Genomic DNA, 22,463 nt, shown 5'->3' with positions numbered 1-22,463 from the left:
GACAGGTACAGCACGCGGTTAGATACAGAGTAAAGCTCCCTCTACACTGTCCCCATTAAACACTCCCAGGACAGGTACAGCATGGGGTTAGATACAGAGAAAAGCTCCCTCTACACTGTCCCCATCAAACACTCGCAGGACAGGTACAGCACGCGGTTAGATACAGAGTAAAGCTCCCTCGACACTGTCCCCATCAAACACTCTCAGGACAGGTACAGCACAGGGTTAGATACAGAGTAAAGCTCCCTCTACACTGTCCCCATCAAACACTCCCGGGACAGGTACAACATGGGGTTAGATACAGAGTAAAGCTCCCTCTACACTGTCCCCATCAAACACTCCCAGGACAGGTACAGCATGGGGTTAGATACAGAGTAAAGCTCCCTCTACACTGTCGCCATCAAACACTCCCAGGAAGGTACAGCACGGGGTTAGATACGGAGTAAAGCTCCCTCTGCACTATCCCCATCAAACACTCCCAGGACAGGTACAACACGGGGTTAAATACAGAGTAAAGCGCCCTCTACACTGTCCCCATCAAACACTCCCAGCACAGGTACAACACGGGGTTAGATATAGAGTAAAGCTCCCTCTTCACTGTCCCCATCAAACACTTACAGGACAGGTTCAGAACAGGATTAGATCCAGAGTAAAGCTCCCTCTATACTGTCCCCATCAAACGCTCCCAGGACAGGTACAGCGCGGGGTTAGATACAGAGTAAAGCTCCCTCTACACTGTCCCCATCAAACACTCCCAGCACAGGTACAACACGGGGTTAGATACAGAGTAAAGCTCCCTCTACAGTCCCCATCCAGCACTCCCAGGACAGGTACAGCACGGGGTTAGATACAGAGTAAAGCTCCCTCTACACTGTCCCCATCAAACACTCCCAGGACAGGTACAGCACGGGGTTAGACACAGAGTAAGGCTCCCTCTACCCTGTCCCCATCAAACACTCCCAGGACACGTACAGCACGGGGTTAGATACAGAATAAAGCTCCCTCTTCACTGTCCCCATCAAACACTCCCAGGACAGGTTCAGAACAGGATTAGATCCAGAGTAAAGCTCCCTCTACACTGTCCCCATCAAACACTCCCAGGATAGGTACAGCACGGGGTTAGATACAGAGTAAATCTCGCACTACACTGCCCCATCAAACACTCCCAGGACAGGTACTGCACGGGGTTAGATACAGAGTAAAGCTCCCTCTATACTGTCCCCATCAAACACTCCCAGGACAGGTACAGCACGGGGTTAGATACAGAGTAAAGCTCTCTCTACACTGTCCCCATCAAACACTCCCAGGACAGGTACAGCACGGGGTTAGATACAGAGTAAGGCTCCCTCAACACTGTCCCCATCAAACACTCCCAGGACAGGTACAGCACGGGGTTAGATACAGAGTAAAGCTCTCTCTACACTGTCCCCATCAAACACTCCCAGGACAGGTACAGCACGGGGTTAGATACAGAGTAAGGCTCCCTCAACACTGTCCCCATCAAACACTCCCAGGACACGTACAGCACGGTGGAAGATACAGAATAAAGCTCCCTCTTCACTGTCCCCATCAAACACTCCCAGGACAGGTTCAGAACAGGATTAGATCCAGAGTAAAGCTCCCTCTATACTGTCCCCATCAAACGCTCCCAGGACAGGTACAGAGTAAAGCTCCCTCGACACTGTCCCCATCAAACACTCCCAGGATAGGTACAGCACGCGGTTAGATACAGAGTAAAGCTCGCACTACACTGCCCCATCAAACACTCGCAGGACAGGAACAGCACGCGGTTAGATACAGAGTAAAGCTCCCTCGACACTGTCCCCATCAAACACTCTCAGGACAGGTACAGCACGGGGTTAGATACAGAGTAAAGCTCCCTCTACACTGTCCCCATCAAACACTCCCGGGACAGGTACAACACGGGGTTAGATACAGAGTAAAGCTCCCTCTACACTGTCCCCATCAAACACTCCCAGGACAGGTACAGCATGGGGTTAGATACAGAGAAAAGCTCCCTCTACACTGTCCCCATCAAACACTCTCAGAACAGGTACAGCACGGGGTTAGATACAGAGTAAGGCTCCCTCTACACTGTCCCCATCAAACACTCCCAGGATATGTACAGCACGGGGTTAGATACAGAATAAAGCTCCCTCTTCACTGTCCCCATCAAACGCTCCCAGGACAGGTACAGCACAGGGTTAGATACAGAGTAAAGCTCCCTCTACACTGTCCCCATCAAACACTCCTAGCACAGGTACAGCACGGGGTTAGATACAGAGTAAAGCTCCCTCTACACTGTCCCCATCAAACACTCTCAGGACAGGTACAGCACGGGGTTAGATACAGAGTAAGTCTCCCTCTACACTGTCCCCATCAAACACTCCCAGGACATGTACAGCACGGGGTTCGATGCAGAGTAAAGCTCCCTCTTCACTGTCTCCATCAAACACTCCCAGGACAGGTACAGCACGGGGTTAGATACAGAGTAAAGCTCCCTCTACACTGTCACCATCAAACACTCCCAGGATAGGTACAGCACAGGGTTAGATACAGAGTAACGCTCCTTCTCTACTGTCCCCATCAAAAGCTCCCATGACAGGTACAGCACAGGGTTAGATACAGAGTAAAGCTTCCTCTACACTGTCCCCATCAAACACTCCCAGGACAGGTACAGCACGGCGTTAGATACAGAGTAAAGCTCCCTCTACAGTGTCCACATCAAACACTCCCAGGACAGGTACAGCACGGGGTTAGATACAGAGTAAAGCTCCCTCTACACTGTCCCCATCAAACACTCTCAGAACAGGTACAGCACGGGGTTAGATACAGAGTAAGGGTCCCTCTTCACGGTCCCCATCAAACGCTCCCAGGACACGTTCAGAACAGGGTTAGATCCAGAGTAAAGCTCCCTCTATACTGTCCCCATCAAACCCTCCCAGGACAGCTACAGCGCAGGGTTAGATACAGAGTAAAGCTCCCACTACACTGTCCCCATCAAACACTCCCAGGATAGGTACAGCACGGGGTTAGATACAGAGTAAAGCTCGCACTACACTGCCCCATCAAACACTCCCAGGACAGGTACAGCACGGGGTTAGATACAGAGTAAAGCTCCCTCTATACTGTCCCCATCAAACACTCCCAGGACAGGTACAGCACGGTGTTAGATACAGAGTAAAGCTCCCTCTACACTGTCCCCATCAAGCACTCCCAGGACAGGTACAGCACGCGGTTAGATACAGAGTAAAGCTCCCTCTACACTGTCCCCATTAAACACTCCCAGGACAGGTACAGCATGGGGTTAGATACAGAGAAAAGCTCCCTCTACACTGTCCCCATCAAACACTCGCAGGACAGGTACAGCACGCGGTTAGATACAGAGTAAAGCTCCCTCGACACTGTCCCCATCAAACACTCTCAGGACAGGTACAGCACGGGGTTAGATACAGAGTAAAGCTCCCTCTACACTGTCCCCATCAAACACTCCCGGGACAGGTACAACATGGGGTTAGATACAGAGTAAAGCTCCCTCTACACTGTCCCCATCAAACACTCCCAGGACAGGTACAGCATGGGGTTTGATACAGAGTAAAGCTCCCTCTACACTGTCGCCATCAAACACTCCCAGGAAGGTACAGCACGGGGTTAGATACGGAGTAAAGCTCCCTCTGCACTATCCCCATCAAACACTCCCAGGACAGGTACAACACGGGGTTAAATACAGAGCAAAGCGCCCTCTACACAGTCCCCATCAAACACTCCCAGCACAGGTACAACACGGGGTTAGATATAGAGTAAAGCTCCCTCTTCACTGTCCCCATCAAACACTTACAGGACAGGTTCAGAACAGGATTAGATCCAGAGTAAAGCTCCCTCTATACTGTCCCCATCAAACGCTCCCAGGACAGGTACAGCGCGGGGTTAGATACAGGGTAAAGCTCCCTCTACACTGTCCCCATCAAACACTCCCAGCACAGGTACAACACGGGGTTAGATACAGAGTAAAGCTCCCTCTACACAGTCCCCATCCAGCACTCCCAGGACAGGTACAGCACGGGGTTAGATACAGAGTAAAGCTCCCTCTACACTGTCCCCATCAAACACTCCCAGGACAGGTACAGCACGGGGTTAGATACAGAGTAAGGCTCCCTCTACCCTGTCCCCATCAAACACTCCCAGGACACGTACAGCACGGGGTTAGATACAGAATAAAGCTCCCTCTTCACTGTCCCCATCAAACACTCCCAGGACAGGTTCAGAACAGGATTAGATCCAGAGTAAAGCTCCCTCTACACTGTCCCCATCAAACACTCCCAGGATAGGTACAGCACGGGGTTAGATACAGAGTAAATCTCGCACTACACTGCCCCATCAAACACTCCCAGGACAGGTACTGCACGGGGTTAGATACAGAGTAAAGCTCCCTCTATACTGTCCCCATCAAACACTCCCAGGACAGGTACAGCACGGGGTTAGATACAGAGTAAAGCTCTCTCTACACTGTCCCCATCAAACACTCCCAGGACAGGTACAGCACGGGGTTAGATACAGAGTAAGGCTCCCTCAACACTGTCCCCATCAAACACTCCCAGGACAGGTACAGCACGGGGTTAGATACAGAGTAAAGCTCTCTCTACACTGTCCCCATCAAACACTCCCAGGACAGGTACAGCACGGGGTTAGATACAGAGTAATGCTCCCTCAACACTGTCCCCATCAAACACTCCCAGGACACGTACAGCACGGTGTTAGATACAGAATAAAGCTCCCTCTTCACTGTCCCCATCAAACACTCCCAGGACAGGTTCAGAACAGGATTAGATCCAGAGTAAAGCTCCCTCTATACTGTCCCCATCAAACGCTCCCAGGACAGGTACAGAGTAAAGCTCCCTCGACACTGTCCCCATCAAACACTCCCAGGATAGGTACAGCACGCGGTTAGATACAGAGTAAAGCTCGCACTACACTGCCCCATCAAACACTCCCAGGACAGGTACAGCACGGGGTTAGATACAGAGTAAAGCTCCCTCAATACTGTCCCCATCAAACACCCCCAGGACAGGTACAGCATGGGGTTAGATACAGAGTAAAGCTTCCTCTACACTGTCCCCATCAAACACTCCCAGGACAGGTACAGCACGCGGTTAGATACAGAGTAAAGCTCCCTCAACACTGTCCCCATCAAACACTCCCAGGAATGTACAGCACGGGGTTAGATACAGAGTAAAGCTCCCTCCACACTGTCCCCATCAAACAGTCCCAGGACAGGTACAGCACGGGGTTAGATACAGAGTAAAGCTCCCTCTACACTGTCCCCATCAAACACTCCCAGGACAGGTACAACACGGGGTTAGATACAAGTAATGCTCCCTCTACACTGTCCCCATCAAACACTCTCAGGACAGGTACAACACGGGGTTAGATACAGAGTAAAGCTCTCTCTACACTGTCCCCATCAAACGCTCCCAGGACAGGTACAGAGTAAAGCTCCCTCTACACTGTCCCCATCAAACACTCCCAGGATAGGTACAGCACGGGGTTAGATACAGAGTAAAGCTCGCACTACACTGCCCCTTCAAACACTCCCAGGCCAGGTACAGCACGGGGTTAGATACAGAGTAAAGCTCCCTCTATACTGTCCCCATCAAACACTCCCAGGACAGGTACAGCATGGGGTTAGATACAGAGTAAAGCTTCCTCTACACTGTCCCCATCAAACACTCCCAGGACAGGTACAGCACGCGGTTAGATAAAGAGTAAAGCTCCCTCAACACTGTCCCCATCAAACACTCCCAGGAATGTACAGCACGGGGTTAGATACAGAGTAAAGCTCCCTCTACACTGTCCCCATCAAACACTCCCAGGACAGGTACAGCACGGGGTTAGATACAGAGTAAAGCTCCCTCGACACTGTCCCCATCAAACACTCCCAGGACAGGTACAGCACGGTGTTAGATACAGAGTAAAGCTCCCTCTACACTGTCCCCATCAAACACTCCCAGGACAGGTACAGCACGCGGTGAGATACAGAGTAAAGCTCCCTCTACACTGTCCCCATCAAACACTCCCAGGACAGGTACAGCATGGGGTTAGATACAGAGAAAAGCTTCCTCTACACTGTTCCCATCAAACACTAGCAGGACAGGTACAGCACGCGGTTAGATACAGAGTAAAGCTCCCTCTACACTGTCCCCATCAAACACTCCCGGGACAGGTACAACACGGGGTTAGATACATCGTAAAGCTCCCTCTGCACTGTCCCCATCAAACACTCCCAGGAAGGTACAGCATGGGGTTAGATACGGAGTAAAGCTCCCTCTGCACTGTCCCCATCAAACACTCCCAGGACAGGTACAACACGGGGTTAAATACAGAGTAAAGCGCCCTCTACACTGTCCCCATCAAACACTCCCAGCACAGGTACAACACGGGGTTAGATATAGAGTAAAGCTCCCTCTACACTGTCCCCATCAAACACTCTCAGGACAGGTACAGCACGGGGTTAGATACAGAGTAAGGCTCCCTCTACACTGTCCCCATCAAACACTCCCAGGTCACGTACAGCACGGGGTTTGATACAGAATGAAGCTCCCTCTTCACTGTCCCCACCAAACACTCCCAGGACAGGTTCAGAACAGGATTAGATCCAGAGTAAAGCTCCCTCTATACTGTCCCCATCAAACGCTCCCAGGACAGGTACAGCGCAGGGTTAGATACAGAGTAAAGCTCCCTCTACACTGTCCCCATCAAACACTCCCAGGATAGGTACAGCACGGGGTTAGATACAGAGTAAAGCTCGCACTACACTGCCCCATCAAACACTCCCAGGACAGGTACAGCACGGGGTTAGATACAGAGTAAAGCTCCCTCTATACTGTCCCCATCAAACACTCCCAGGACAGGTACAGCACGGGGTTAGATACAGAGTAAAGCTCTCTCTACACTGTCCCCATCATACACTCCCAGGACAGGTACAGCACGGGGTTAGATACAGAGTAAGGCTCCCTCTACACTGTCCCCATCAAACACTCCCAGGACACGTACAGCACGGGGTTAGATACAGAATAAAGCTCCCTCTTCACTGTCCACATCAAGCACTCCCAGGACAGGTTCAGAACAGGATTAGATCCAGAGTAAAGCTCCCTCTATACTGTCCCCATCAAACGCTCCCAGGACAGGTACAGAGTAAAGCTCCCTCTACACTGTCCCCATCAAACACTCCCAGGATAGGTACAGCACGCGGTTAGATACAGAGTAAAGCTCGCACTACACTGCCCCATCAAACACTCCCAGGACAGGTACAGCACGGGGTTCGATACAGAGTAAAGCTCCCTCAATACTGTCCCCATCAAACACTCCCAGGACAGGTACAGCATGGGGTTAGATACAGAGTAAAGCTTTCTCTACACTGTCCCCATCAAACACTCCCAGGACAGGTACAGCACGCGGTTAGATACAGAGTAAAGCTCCCTCTACACTGTCCCCATCAAACACTCCCAGGAATGTACAGCACGGGGTTAGATACAGAGTAAAGCTCCCTCTACACTGTCCCCATCAAACAGTCCCAGGACAGGTACAGCACGGGGTTAGATACAGAGTAAAGCTCCCTCTACACTGTCCCCATCAAACACTCCCAGGACAGGTACAACACGGGGTTAGATACAAGTAAAGCTCCCTCTACACTGTCCCCATCAAACACTCCCAGGACAGGTACAACACGGGGTTAGATACAGAGTAAAGCTCTCTCTACACTGTCCCCATCAAACGCTCCCAGGACAGGTACAGAGTAAAGCTCCCTCTACACTGTCTGCATCAAACACTCCCAGGATAGGTACAGCACGGGGTTAGATACAGAGTAAAGCTCGCACTACACTGCCCCATCAAACACTCCCAGGACAGGTACAGCACGGGGTTAGATACAGAGTAAAGCTCCCTCTGTACTGTCCCCATCAAACACTCCCAGGACAGGTACAGCACGGGGTTAGATACAGAGTAAAGCTACCTCTACACTGTCCCCATCAAACACTCCCAGGACAGGTACAGCACGCGGTTAGATACAGAGTAAAGCTCCCTCTACACTGTCCCCATCAAACACTCGCAGGACAGGTACAGCACGCGGTTAGATACAGAGTAAAGCTCCCTCGACACTGTCCCCATCAAACACTCCCAGGAATGTACAGCACGGGGTTAGATACGGAGTAAAGCTCCCTCTACACTGTCCCGATCAAACACTCCCAGGACAGGTACAGCACGGGGTTAGTTACAAATTTGCTCACAATGTGTTCCAAACCAAACCTAAATATTGTTCCTATTACATGAATAAGATCATGGCTGATTTGTGATCTCACTCCATAAACCAAACTTTGCAGCATATTGCTTAATACTTGTGGTTAACAAAAATCGAATCTCATATTCAAAATGAACAATTGATCGATTGATGGGGCATCAATTGCTATTTGTGGAAGCGAATTCCAAACTTCTGCCCAGATATGGTCACTCCTGAAAAATCTGGTTTGAATGTTTAGGCTCTGCCCCCTGGTCCTTGTCTCCCTGACCAGTGGGAATAGATTTTATTGTATTCCCCAAAACATCTTGAAAACTTTGACGAATCACCATTCATCTTCTAAATTCCAGGAAATACAACTACTGTTGGTGCACTCTGCCCTTGTGATTTAATGCTTGGAATCCAGGTATCAGTCTGGTAAATCTACTCTGCACTCTCTCTGAAGCCACTGTCGTCTTCCTAGGAACAGGAGTGGGCCATTCAGCCCCTCGATCCTGTCCCGCCATTCAATGAGATCATGGCTGATCTGTGACCTAGCTCCACATACCTGCCTTTGGCCCATATCCCTTCATATCTTTGCTTAACAAAAATCTATCTCAGATTTAAAATTAACATCTGATCCAGGTGTGGTCCCAGAACTGAAACCCATGAGCTTTTTCCGCTGATAGGGCGGGCAACTGGAATGTAACCACAGGCTTTGCTGCATTGGAAAATATTACAAAATAGAAGGGACAACATACGAATAACCAACCAGCTTAAAAATCACATCAACAGTGGCCAGTAACTCTCCAGGAAGAATGTTAAATTCAGCCATATCTGACACTGTGTATTAGGACAGAGTAATGTTTAAAATTAGATGCCTTTCTTTATGTTTAAAGCCCACTAGCCCTGGGTCTAGACTGGAATGGGATGGAAGGCTGCACAAGGAAAGCTTTCAGGTAGCAGCCATTGGGGTAGCAGAGCACTGACATAACTAGCCTTGTCTGGACAGTTGTGCGGTTAGGACAGTAACGCTCAGTCCATTCACTACAAACCACAGAGGACTGCTCAGGTTTCATATCACCTGACCCCCACTGACCCACCAAACTGCCCACACACGTCCCTCACTGCCTCTAGTTCCCGAGTACTCATGCACAGGAAAGGTCAAAGCGTGTATGTGAGTGCATGAATGTAAATATGTGGGTGTGTGCACGTGAGAGTGCATACGTGTGTTTGCACATGTATGTGAGAACTCTATCAGCTCAGCAAAACATGCCCTTTGATTGGGGCGGCACGGTGTACAGTGGTTAGCACTGCTGCCTCACAAAGCCAGAGACCTGGCTTTGATTCTGACCCTGGGTCACTGTCTGTGCGGAGTCTGCACGTTCTCCCCGTGTGTGCGTGGGTTTCCTCCGGGTGCTCCGGTTTCCTCCCACAGTCCAAAGATGTGCAGGTTAGGTGGATTCGCCGTGTTAAATTGCCCCTAGGTGGGGTGACGGGGATGGGTGTGTAATAAGGCCTGGTAGGATGCTCTTTCAGAGGGCAGGTGCAGACTCAATGGGCCGAATGGCCTCCATCTGCACTGTACGGATTCTATGATACACACTTCATGGTCCCAGCTTTTCCCCATTGCCAACAGACTGAGAAACGGGCAAGGCTCCACAGGTTTAATGTGATCAGAAGACCACAAGATGGAGGAGCAGAATTAGGCCAATCAGCCCATCGAGTTTACACCAACACATGAAAGAAATCTGAACTACCTACCTCATCCCATTGGCCAGCACTGGGCCCATAGCCTTGAATGTTATGATGTGCCAAGTGCTCATCCAGGTACCTTGAAAGGATGTGAGGCAACCCTCCTCTACCCCCCTCCCAGGCAGCGCGTTCCAGACCCTCACCCCCCTCCCAGGCCGTGCGTTCCAGACCCGCCTCTACCCCCCTCCCAGGCCGTGCGTTCCAGACCCTCACCACCCTCTGGATAAAGAAGGTTTTCATCAAATCCCCCCAAAACCTCCCACCCCTCACCTTGAACTTGTGTCCCCCTCATAACTGACCCTTCAACTCAGGGGAACAGCTGCTCCCTCTCCACCCTGTCCATGTCCCTCATAATCTTGTCCACCTCGATCAGGTCGCCCCTCAGTCTTCTCTGCTCCAGAGAAAACAACCCAAGCCTATCCAACCTCTCTTATAACTGAAATGTTCCATCCCAGCAACATCCTGGTGAATCTCCTCTGCACCCCCTCCAGTGCAATCACATCCTTCCTGTAATGTGGTGACCAGAACTGCTCACAGTGCTCCAGCTGTGGCCTCACCAAAGTTCTCCAACTCCAACATGACCTCCCTGCTTTGTAATCTATGCCCCGATTGATGAAGGCGAGTGTCCCATATGCCTTTTTCACCTCCCTATTAACCTGCCCTTCTGCCTTCAGAGATCCATGGACAAACACACCAAGGTCCCTTTGTTCCTGGGAACTTCCCAGTGTCAGGCCGTTCATTGAATACTTCCTGGTCTCATCACTGCTTCCAAAGTGCATCATCTAACACTTTTCAGGGTTAAATTCCAACCGCCACTTATCTGCTATTTTTAAAAATGTAATTTATTCCAAACACGCATAAACAAGAACAGTAACAAATACAGCAACACAATCTACAATCTAGTTTGTACAGTCTTATCCCGCTTTACCCCCCCCCCCCGCCCCCAGTGTGTGTGGAACCGTACCCCAGTGAGAGTCAGTGTGTGTGGAACTGTATCCCAGTGAGAGTCAGTGTGTGTGGAACTGTACCCCAGTGAGAATCAGTGTGTGTGGAACTGTATCCCAGTGAGAGTCAGTGTGTGTGGAACTGTATCCCAGTGAGAGTCAGTGTGTGTGGAACTGTATCCCAGTGAGAGTCAGTGTGTGTGGAACTGTATCCCAGTGAGAGTCAGTGTGTGTGGAACTGTATCCCAGTGAGAGTCAGTGTGTGTGGAACTATCCCAGTGAGAGTCAGTGTGTGTGGAACTGTATCCCAGTGAGAGTCAGTGTGTGTGGAACTGTATCCCAGTGAGAGTCAGTGTGTGTGGAACTGTACCCCAGTGAGAGTCAGTGTGTGTGGAACTGTATCCCAGTGAGAGTCAGTGTGTGTGGAACTGTACCCCAGTGAGAGTCAGTGTGTGTGGAACTGTATCCCAGTGAGAGTCAGTGTGTGTGGAACTGTATCCCAGTGAGAGTCAGTGTGTGTGGAACTGTACCCCAGTGAGAGTCAGTGTGTGTGGAACTGTACCCCAGTGAGAGTCAGTGTGTGTGGAACTGTACCCCAGTGAGAGTCAGTGTGTGTGGAACTGTATCCCAGTGAGAGTCAGTGTGTGTGGAACTGTATCCCAGTGAGAGTCAGTGTGTGTGGAACTGTACCCCAGTGAGAGTCAGTGTGTGTGGAACTGTATCCCAGTGAGAGTCAGTGTGTGTGGAACTGTATCCCAGTGAGAGTCAGTGTGTGTGGAACTGTATCCCAGTGAGAGTCAGTGTGTGTGGAACTGTATCCCAGTGAGAGTCAGTGTGTGTGGAACTGTATCCCAGTGAGAGTCAGTGTGTGTGGAACTGTACCCCAGTGAGAGTCAGTGTGTGTGGAACTGTATCCCAGTGAGAGTCAGTGTATGTGGAACTGTATCCCAGTGAGAGTCAGTGTGTGTGGAACTGTATCCCAGTGAGAGTCAGTGTGTGTGGAACTGTATCCCAGTGAGAGTCAGTGTGTGTGGAACTGTACCCCAGTGAGAGTCAGTGTGTGTGGAACTGTATCCCAGTGAGAGTCAGTGTGTGTGGAACTGTATCCCAGTGACAGTCAGTGTGTGTGGGACCCGTACCCCAGTGAGAGTCAGTGTGTGTGGAGCCCGTACCCCAGTGAGAGTCAGTGTGTGTGGAACTGTATCCCAGTGAGAGTCAGTGTGTGTGGAACTGTATCCCAGTGAGAGTCAGTGTGTGTGGGACCCGTATCCCAGAGAGAGTCAGTGTGTGTGGAACTGTATCCCAGTGAGAGTCAGTGTGTGTGGAACTGTATCCCAGTGAGAGTCAGTGTGTGTGGGACCCGTATCCCAGAGAGAGTCAGTGTGTGTGGAACTGTATCCCAGTGAGGGTCAGTGTGTGTGGAACTGTACCCCAGAGAGAGTCAGTGTTTGTGGAACTGTATCCCAGTGAGAGTCAGTGTGTGTGGAACTGTATCCCAGTGAGAGTCAGTGTGTGTGGAACTGTATCCCAGTGAGAGTCAGTGTGTGTGGGACCCGTACCCCAGTGAGAGTCAGTGTGTGTGGAGCCCGTACCCCAGTGAGAGTCAGTGTGTGTGGAACTGTATCCCAGTGAGAGTCAGTGTGTGTGGAACTGTATCCCAGTGAGAGTCAGTGTGTGTGGAACTGTATCCCAGTGAGAGTCAGTGTGTGTGGAACTGTACCCCAGTGAGAGTCAGTGTGTGTGGAACTGTATCCCAGTGAGAGTCAGTGTGTGTGGAACTGTATCCCAGTGAGAGTCAGTGTGTGTGGAACTGGACCCAGTGAGAGTCAGTGTGTGTGGAACTGTATCCCAGTGAGAGTCAGTGTGTGTGGAACTGTATCCCAGTGAGAGTCAGTGTGTGTGGAACTGTACCCCAGTGAGAGTCAGTGTGAGTGGAACTGTATCCCAGTGAGAGTCAGTGTGTGTGGAACTGTATCCCAGTGAGAGTCAGTGTGTGTGGAACTGTACCCCAGTGAGAGTCAGTGTGTGTGGAACTGTATCCCAGTGAGAGTCAGTGTGTGTGGAACTGTATCCCAGTGAGAGTCAGTGTGTATGGAACTGTATCCCAGTGAGAGTCAGTGTGTGTGGAACTGTATCCCAGTGAGAGTCAGTGTGTTTGGAACTGTATCCCAGTGAGAGTCAGTGTGTGTGGAACTGTACCCCAGTGAGAGTCAGTGTGTGTGGAACTGTATCCCAGTGAGAGTCAGTGTATGTGGAACTGTATCCCAGTGAGAGTCAGTGTGTGTGGAACTGTATCCCAGTGAGAGTCAGTGTGTGGGGAACTGTATCCCAGTGAGAGTCAGTGTGTGGGGAACTGTACCCCAGTGAGAGTCAGTGTGTGTGGAACTGTATCCCAGTGAGAGTCAGTGTATGTGGAACTGTACCCCAGTGAGAGTCAGTGTGTGTGGAACTGTATCCCAGTGAGAGTCAGTGTGTGTGGAACTGTACCCCAGTGAGAGTCAGTGTGTGTGGAACTGTATCCCAGTGAGAGTCAGTGTGTGTGGAACTGTATCCCAGTGAGAGTCAGTGTGTGTGGGACCCGTACCCCAGTGAGAGTCAGTGTGTGTGGAGCCCGTACCCCAGTGAGAGTCAGTGTGTGTGGAACTGTATCCCAGTGAGAGTCAGTGTGTGTGGAACTGTATCCCAGTGAGAGTCAGTGTGTGTGGGACCCGTATCCCAGAGAGAGTCAGTGTGTGTGGAACTGTATCCCAGTGAGAGTCAGTGTGTGTGGAACTGTATCCCAGTGAGAGTCAGTGTGTGTGGGACCCGTATCCCAGAGAGAGTCAGTGTGTGTGGAACTGTATCCCAGTGAGAGTCAGTGTGTGTGGAACTGTACCCCAGAGAGAGTCAGTGTTTGTGGAACTGTATCCCAGTGAGAGTCAGTGTGTGTGGAACTGTATCCCAGTGAGAGTCAGTGTGTGTGGAACTGTATCCCAGTGAGAGTCAGTGTGTGTGGGACCCGTACCCCAGTGAGAGTCAGTGTGTGTGGAGCCCGTACCCCAGTGAGAGTCAGTGTGTGTGGAACTGTATCCCAGTGAGAGTCAGTGTGTGTGGAACTGTATCCCAGTGAGAGTCAGTGTGTGTGGGACCCGTATCCCAGAGAGAGTCAGTGTGTGTGGAACTGTATCCCAGTGAGAGTCAGTGTGTGTGGAACTGTATCCCAGTGAGAGTCAGTGTGTGTGGGACCCGTATCCCAGAGAGAGTCAGTGTGTGTGGAACTGTATCCCAGTGAGAGTCAGTGTGTGTGCAACTGTATCCCAGTGAGAGTCAGTGTGTGTGGAACTGTATCCCAGTGAGAGTCAGTGTGTGTGGAACTGTATCCCAGTGAGAGTCAGTGTGTGTGGAACTGTATCCCAGTGAGAGTCAGTGTGTGTGGAACTGTATCCCAGTGAGAGTCAGTGTGTGTGGAACTGTATCCCAGTGAGAGTCAGTGTGTGTGGGACCCGTATCCCAGAGAGAGTCAGTGTGTGTGGAACTGTATCCCAGTGAGAGTCAGTGTGTGTGGAACTGTACCCCAGTGAGAGTCAGTGTGTGTGGAACTGTATCCCAGTGAGAGTCAGTGTGTGTGGAACCCGTACCCCAGTGAGAGTCAGTGTGTGTGGTGCCCATTCCCCAGTGAGAGTCAGTGTGTGGGGAACTGTATCCCAGTGAGAGTCAGTGTGTGTGGAACCCATACCCCAGTGAGAGTCAGTGTGTGTGGAACTGTATCCCAGTGAGAGTCAGTGTGTGTGGAACTGTATCCCAGTGAGAGTCAGTGTGTGTGGAACTGTATCCCAGTGAGAGTCAGTGTGTGTGGAACAGTATCCCAGTGAGAGTCAGTGTGTGTGGAACCCGTACCGCAGTGAGAGTCAGTGTGTGTGGAACTGTATCCCAGTGAGAGTCAGTGTGTGTGGAACTGTATCCCAGTGAGAGTCAGTGTGTGTGGAACAGTATCCCAGTGAGAGTCAGTGTGTGTGGAACTGTATCCCAGTGAGAGTCAGTGTGTGTGGAACTGCACCCCAGTGAGAGTCAGTGTGTGTGGAACTGTATCCCAGTGAGAGTCAGTGTGTGTGGAACCCGTACCCCAGTGAGAGTCAGTGTGTGTGGAACTGTACCCCAGTGAGAGTCAGTGTGTGTGGAACTGTACCCCAGTGAGAGTCAGTGTGTGTGGGACTGTACCCCAGTGAAGATCTGTGTTCAATTGCCAAAAGTAAAGATGGGGAATATATTTCTGGGGCAAGATCAGTGAGTTATTTGTGTTTCCTACTTGATTGCTGGTAATGAACAGAAAGCTCATGAAACAATGTTTATGTCAATGGATATCTGTGTGTTAGATTCTCAGACTGGGACGCAAACTGCCAACGTCCTCAGTTCATTTCTCAGCAGTTTCCAGAGTCCTTGCTGGTTCAGCCATGCCCATTATAATCTTCTCATTCCCGTGATATCCCTGGCTTCACCTCCCCCACCCTCCTCACCTCCGCATTCTTCTGTGGTTCACTGCGCAGCCCTTTACTCAGTAATGGCCTTGAGCTCCTCTCCACAACACTCAGAGGAGCCGAGTCAGAGGCAGGGTGAGCATGTGCACATGAACAATTCTGTTCAATTCTGGTCGCCACACTACCAGAAGGATGTGGAGGCTTTAGAGAGGGTGCAGAAGAGATTTACCAGGATGTTGCCTGGTATGGAGGGCATTAGCTATGAGGAGCGGTTGAATAAACTCGGTTTGTTCTCACTGGAACGAAGGAGGTTGAGGGGCGACCTGATAGAGGTCTACAAAATTATGAGGGGCATAGACAGAGTGGATAGTCAGAGGCTTTTCCCCGGGGTAGAGGGATCAATAACTAGGGGGCATAAGTTTAAGGTGAGAGGGGCAAGGTTTAGAGTAGATGTACGAGGCAAGTTTTTTACGCAGAGGGTAGTGGGTGCCTGGAACTCGCTGCCGGAGGAGGTGGTGGAAGCAGGGACGATAGTGACATTTAAGGGGCATCTTGACAAATATATGAATAGGATGGGAATAGAGGGATACGGACCCAGGAAGTGTAGAAGATTGTAGTTTAGTCGGGCAGCATGGTCGGCACGGGCTTGGAGGGCCGAAGGGCCTGTTCCTGTGCTGTACTTTTCTTTGTTCTTTGTTCTTATGAACAATTACTCACACTCACGTGCATGTGTACATGAACAATTACTCACACTCACGTGCATGTGTACATGAACAATTACTCACGCTCACGTGCATGTACACATGAACAATTACTCACGCTCACGTGCATGTGTACATGCACAATTACTCACACTCACGTGCATGTACACATGCACAATTACTCACGCTCACGTGCATGTGTATATGCACAATTACTCACACTCACGTGCATGTACACATGAACAATTACTCACGCTCACGTGCATGTGTACATGAACAATTACTCACACTCACGTGCATGTGTACATGCACAATTACTCACACTCAAGTGCATGTACACATGAACAATTACTCACGCTCACGTGCATGTGCACACACACAATTACTCACACTTGTGTGCCCACTCACAGTTATTCACACTTGCATGTATACGCACACTGGCTTACTCACACTCGCATGTACCAAATGCACAATTACTCACAATCATACGTGCATCCACATATGATTACTCGCACTTGCCTGTGCACGCACACACAAGTACTCACACTCGCAGATGCTCATGTACACAATTACTCTCACTCACGTGTGCATGTACAATTACTCATACTCGCACATGCACACACAGTTACTCACTCAAATGCACACACAAACACATTACTCACATTTTCCAATCGCTCACACTTACATGCACACACGTTCAATTACTCACTTGCATGTGCACGTGCACACAATTCCTCACACTCGCATGTGCACAAAAAAATTACTCACACGTGCATGGGACATGCACGCACAATTGCTCACACTTGCAGTGGCATGGGCACACGCAATTACTCACACTCACACGTGTACACGCACACACACTTATTCACACAAGCAGGGGCATACACACACACAATTATTCACACTTGCTTGTGCATCCACACACGATTACTCACAATCACAGGGCGGCACGATGGCACCATGGTTAACACTACTGCCTTGCAGCACCAGGGACCCGCGTTTGATTCCAGCCTAGGGTGTCTGTCTGTGTGGAGTTTGCACGTTCTCCCCGAGTCTGCATGGGTTTCATCCAGAGGCAACAGCTTCCCCCCACAGTCACAGCTGTGCAGGATAGGTGGGGTTGCGGGGGGTTGGCCTCCTCAGGATAGTTCTCTTTCAGAAGGTCGATGCAGTCTCAATGGGTCAAATGGCCGTCTTCGGCTCTGTAGCAATTCTATGATTCACACTCCTGCATCCACACATAATTACACACACCCCGTTTTTCGACTTCCATCAACATAGTGCAGCACACCCTCAGTACTGACCCTCTGACAGTGCAGCACTCCCTCAGTACTGACCCTCTGACAGTGCAGCACTCCCTCAGTACTGACCCTCTGACAGTGCAGCACTCCCTCAGTACTGACCCTCTGACAGTGCAGCACTCCCTCAGTACTGACCCTCTGACAGTGCAGCACTCCCTCAGCACTGACCCTCTGACAGTGCGGCTCCCCCTCGGTACTGACCCTCTGACAGTGCAGCACTCCCTCAGTACTGACCCTCTGACAGTGCGGCACTCCCTCAGTACCGACCATCTGACAGTGCGGCACTCCCTCAGTACTGACCCTCTGACAGTGCGGCACTCCCTCAGTACCGACCATCTGACAGTGCGGCACTCCCTCTGTACTGACCCTCTGACAGTGCAGCACTCCCTCAGTACTGACCCTCTGACAGTGCAGCACTCCCTCAGTACTGACCCTCTGACAGTGCAGCACTCCCTCAGTACTGACCCTGTGACAGTGCGACATTCCCTCAGTAATGACCCTCTGACAGTGCGGCACTCCCTCAGTAATGACCGTCTGACAGTGCAGCACTCCCTCAGTACTGACCCTCTGACAGTGCGGCAATCCCTCAGTACTGACCCTCTGACAGTGCGGCACTCCCTCTGTACTGACCCTCTGACAGTGCAGCACTCCCTCAGTACTGACCCTCTGACAGTGCAGCACTCCCTCAGTACTGACCCTCTGACAGTGCGGCACTCCCTCAGCACTGACCCTCTGACAGTGCAGCACTCCCTCAGTACTGACTCTCTGACAGTGCAGCACTCCCTCAGTACTGACCCTCTGACAGTGCAGCACTCCCTCAGTACTGACCCTCTGACAGTGTGGCACTCCCTCAGTACTGACCCTCTGACAGTGCGGCACTCCCTCAGTACTGACCCTCTGACAGTGCAGCACTCCCTCAGTACTGACCCTCTGACAGTGTAGCGCTCCCTCAGTACTGACCCTCTGACAGTGCTGCACTCCCTCAGTGCTGCACTCCCTCAGTACTGACCCTCTGACAGTGCAGCGCTCCCTCAGTACTGACCCTCTGACAATGCAGCACTCACTCAGTACTGACCCTATGACAGTGCAGCTCCCTCAGTAATGACTCTCTGACAGTGCGGCACTCCCTCAGTATTGACCCTCTGACAGTGCAGCACTCCCTCAGTACTGACCCTCTGACAGTGCAGTGCTCCCTCAGTACTGACCCTCGGACAGTGCAGCACTCCCTCAGTACTGACCCTCTGACAGGGCAGCGCTCCCTCAGTACTGACCCTCTGACAGTGCTGCACTCCCTCAGTACTGACCCTCTGACAGTGCAGCGCTCCCTCAGTACTGACCCTCTGACAATGCAGCACTCCCTCAGTACTGACCCTCGGACAGTGCAGCACTCCCTCAGTACTGACCCTCTGACAGTGCAGCGCTCCCTCAGTACTGACCCTCTGACAATGCAGCATCCCTCAGTACTGACCCTCTGACAGTGCAGCACTCCCTCAGTACTGACCCTCTGACAGTGCGGCACTCCCTCAGTACTGGCCCTCTGACAGTGCAGCACTCCCTCAGAACTGACCCTCTGGCAGTGCGACACTCCCTCAGTACTGACCCTCTGACAGTGCGGCATTCCCTCAGTACTGACCCTCTGACAGTGCAGCACTCCCTCAGTACTGACCCACTGGCAGTGCAGCACTCCCTCAGTACTAACCCTCTGACAGTGCAGCACTCCCTCAGTACTGACCCTCTGACAGTGCGGCACTCCCTCAGTACTGACCCACTGACAGTGCAGCACTCCCTCAGTACTGACCCTCTGACTGTGCAGCACTCCCTCAGTACTGACCCTCTGACTGTGCAGCACTCCCTCAGTACTGATCCTCTGACAGTGCAGTGCTCCCTCAGTACTGACCCTCTGACAGTGCAGCACTCCCTCAGTACTGACCCTCTGACAGTGCAGCACTCCCTCAGTACTGACCCTCTGACAGTGCAGCATTCCCTCAGTACTGACCCTCTGACAGTGCAGCACTCCCTCAGTACTGACCCTCTGACAGTGCAGCACTCCCTCAGTACTGACCCTCTGACAGTGCAGCATTCCCTCAGTACTGACCCTCTGACAGTGCGGCACTCCCTCAGTACTGACCCTCTGACAGTGCAGCTCCCTCAGTAATGACTCTCTGACAGTGCAGCACTCCCTCAGTACTGACCCTCTGACAGTGCAGCACTCCCTCAGTACTGACCCTCTGACAGTGCAGCCCTCCCTCAGTACTGACCCTCTGAGAATGCAGCACTCACTCAGTACTGACCCTCTGAAAGTGCAGCACTCCCTCAGTACTGACCCTCTGACAGTGCAGCTCCCTCAGTAATGACTCTCTGACAGTGCGGCACTCCCTCAGTACTGACCCTCTGACAGTGCAGCACTCCCTCAGTACTGACCCTCTGACAGTGCAGTGCTCCCTCAGTACTGACCCTCGGACAGTGCAGCACTCCCTCAGTACTGACCCTCTGACAGGGCAGCGCTCCCTCAGTACTGACCCTCTGACAGTGCTGCACTCCCTCAGTACTGACCCTCTGACAGTGCAGCGCTCCCTCAGTACTGACCCTCTGACAATGCAGCACTCCCTCAGTACTGACCCTCTGACAATGCAGCACTCCCTCAGTACTGACCCTCGGACAGTGCAGCACTCCCTCAGTACTGACCCTCTGACAGTGCAGCGCTACCTCAGTACTGACCATCTGACAGTGCTGCACTCCCTCAGTACTGACCCTCTGACAGTGCGGCACTCCCTCAGTACTGACCCTCTGACAGTGCAGCACTCCCTCAGTACTGACCCTCTGACAGTGCGGCACTCCCTCAGTACTGACCCTCTGACAGTGCAGCACTCCCTCAGTACTGACCCTCTGACAGTGCAGTGCTCCCTCAGTACTGACTCTCTGACAGTGCAGCTCCCTCAGTACTGACCCTCTGACAGTGAAGCACTCCCTCAGTCTCATCTACTGAGTCACAGTTTAGTTTATCAAAACGTGTCAGCATTGTGACAGCCCCCAAAAGATAGATTTTCTTCTGTAATGGCAAGAAGTCCAGTTTCACTTATGTCTGCAAATACTGTCACATTAGATGTCCCTCTGCCACCCCCACAACGCAGCACCCTGGCGATGTTTGACAGAATGGGGCCCAGGGGCAGGGTCAGATTGTCAGAAGGGAAGACACTGACCTTGGTGAGGTAGTAGACTGACTGCTGAAAGGTGAACATGATGACCTCTTCCAGCACGGTCATGGCCTCTTCACTGGCTGCCTTGGTGGATGAGAACTGATCGTTATGGCAAGCTGTGGAGATAGGATAATCAGGTCAAATATAGTCATCAAACATTTTCATCTCAATGCTGGTTACCCACAATCGCTCAAACAGTACATCCCATCAAAACTGAGTGCGAGTGTCAGACTGTATGGTTATGTGTGACCCTGTGCAGAATTATGTGAGACCCTGTGCACACGCGTGTGACCCTGTGCAGAATTATGTGTGACCCTGTGCACACGCGTGTGACCCTGTGCAGAATTATGTGAGACCCTGTGCACACGTGTGTGACCCTGTGCAGAATTACGTGTGACCCTGTGCACACGCGTGTGACCCTGTGCAGAATTATGTGCGACCCTGTGCAGAGTCATGTGTGAGCCTGTGCAGTCATGTGTGACGTTGTGCAGAGTCATGTGTGACCCTGTGCGCACGCGTGTGACCCTGTGCGCACACATGTGACCCTGTGCGCATGTGTGCGAGCCTGTGCACAGACTTGTGACCCTGTGCAGAGTTGTGTGTACACTCACCATACTGATCCATGTGTTGCTCCCATGTTAACAGTATGGGAACCTCCTGTTGAATGAAGTGCAGCAGTTCAATGGAATTGGACATCCAGTAAATGAGAGGCTGCAGGCCCGGGATCAGCTCGGCCATTTTGATGACAGCGACGTCTCCATTGTTCTCACTGACAGTCATAGGAAACATCAAATAATTGAGGTCGGTCAGAGCAGCGTGCAGACAAAACAGAGGCAAAACAAGGAAATTACACTTCATGCAAAGTGGGGAGTGAAGCTGATCCATGGAATGATCTGGCACAAGGAGGCCATTCAGCCCTCTGTGCTGGCCCTTTGCTAGAACTATCCAATAAGTCCCAGTTAGTCCCATCCCTCTGCTCTTTGCCCGTAACATGGCATCTTGTCCCTCTGCAATAATTTATTGAGTTCTTCTCTTTATTATTATTGAACCTGCTTCCACTCAGTACAGATAGTGCACTCCAGCCCACTACAACTCACAACAACTCCCTGCACCAGGTTTCGTTGTTAAGTCGCCTCTGGGTCTTTTGCCAATTGCCTGAAATCTGTATCCTCGAGTTACAGGGAGATACTTTCTCCTTATTTACTCTCACCAAATCCTTCATAATTTTGAACATCTCTTATCAAATCTCCCCCTAATCTTCTGTGTTTGAAGGAAAACAAGGCCAGCTTCTCCATTCTCTCCAGGTAACCGGAGATTCGTGTGGCTGGTAACATTCCAGTAAATCTCCTCCTCATCCTCTTGACATCTTTGCAGATGTGCGGCGCCCAGAATTGGACAGTACTCCTGCGGGAATACTCTGTCCACTTTCAGTGAGTGAGAGCTGAGATGTGGGAGACACTCCCAGCCCTGAATCTCTCACAGACCATCAGGCTCTGTACTCACATAGTTACAGACGCATGCTGAGGGCAGCACTTTAGAGCAAAATGCAGCCGTCACGTTTTCAGCTCCAGTCAAACACACCACCACAAGGACACTACTAACTCTTGGTCACACGTGGAAGGAGCTACAATGTGATTGGCTGCAGTGGGGATATAGCACCATTATTGGAGAATCCCGCCCTATATTCCCCAAGTCACCAACAGTATCCATGTGCCAACGTGATGCAATTTGTCGTACTTTTTAACTCTGGTTGACTCTGGCCCGTTGCTTGAGACGGCCGGAATTTCAATAGCAACTTTACAGCTATTGAAATAGTCAGCAAGTGCAGTAGCTGTTGTAATA

At 51.2% G+C, this 22,463-nt stretch overlaps 1 protein-coding gene across 2 annotated transcripts in view; it reads right to left on the bottom strand.

Moving 5' to 3' along the window:
* The window catches only part of LOC140395729 (ras-associating and dilute domain-containing protein-like), a 156,511-nt gene that overhangs the window by 49,383 nt on the left and 84,665 nt on the right, over nucleotides 1-22,463 (bottom strand). For both annotated transcript variants that reach the window (XM_072483874.1, XM_072483875.1), the window contains exons 7-8: nucleotides 21,233-21,390; nucleotides 20,625-20,737 (exon numbers count right to left, since the gene is read on the bottom strand). In XM_072483874.1, the coding sequence (XP_072339975.1) occupies nucleotides 20,625-20,737; nucleotides 21,233-21,390 (271 nt within the window). The remainder of the gene's footprint in view (nucleotides 1-20,624; nucleotides 20,738-21,232; nucleotides 21,391-22,463) is intronic.

This window comes from Scyliorhinus torazame, chromosome 18 (genome assembly GCF_047496885.1).
Source record: "Scyliorhinus torazame isolate Kashiwa2021f chromosome 18, sScyTor2.1, whole genome shotgun sequence".
In the NCBI taxonomy this organism is placed as follows: domain Eukaryota; kingdom Metazoa; phylum Chordata; class Chondrichthyes; order Carcharhiniformes; family Scyliorhinidae; genus Scyliorhinus; species Scyliorhinus torazame.
Note: the sequence above shows the minus strand (reverse complement) of the source record. Positions and strands in the feature narration are given on the sequence as shown.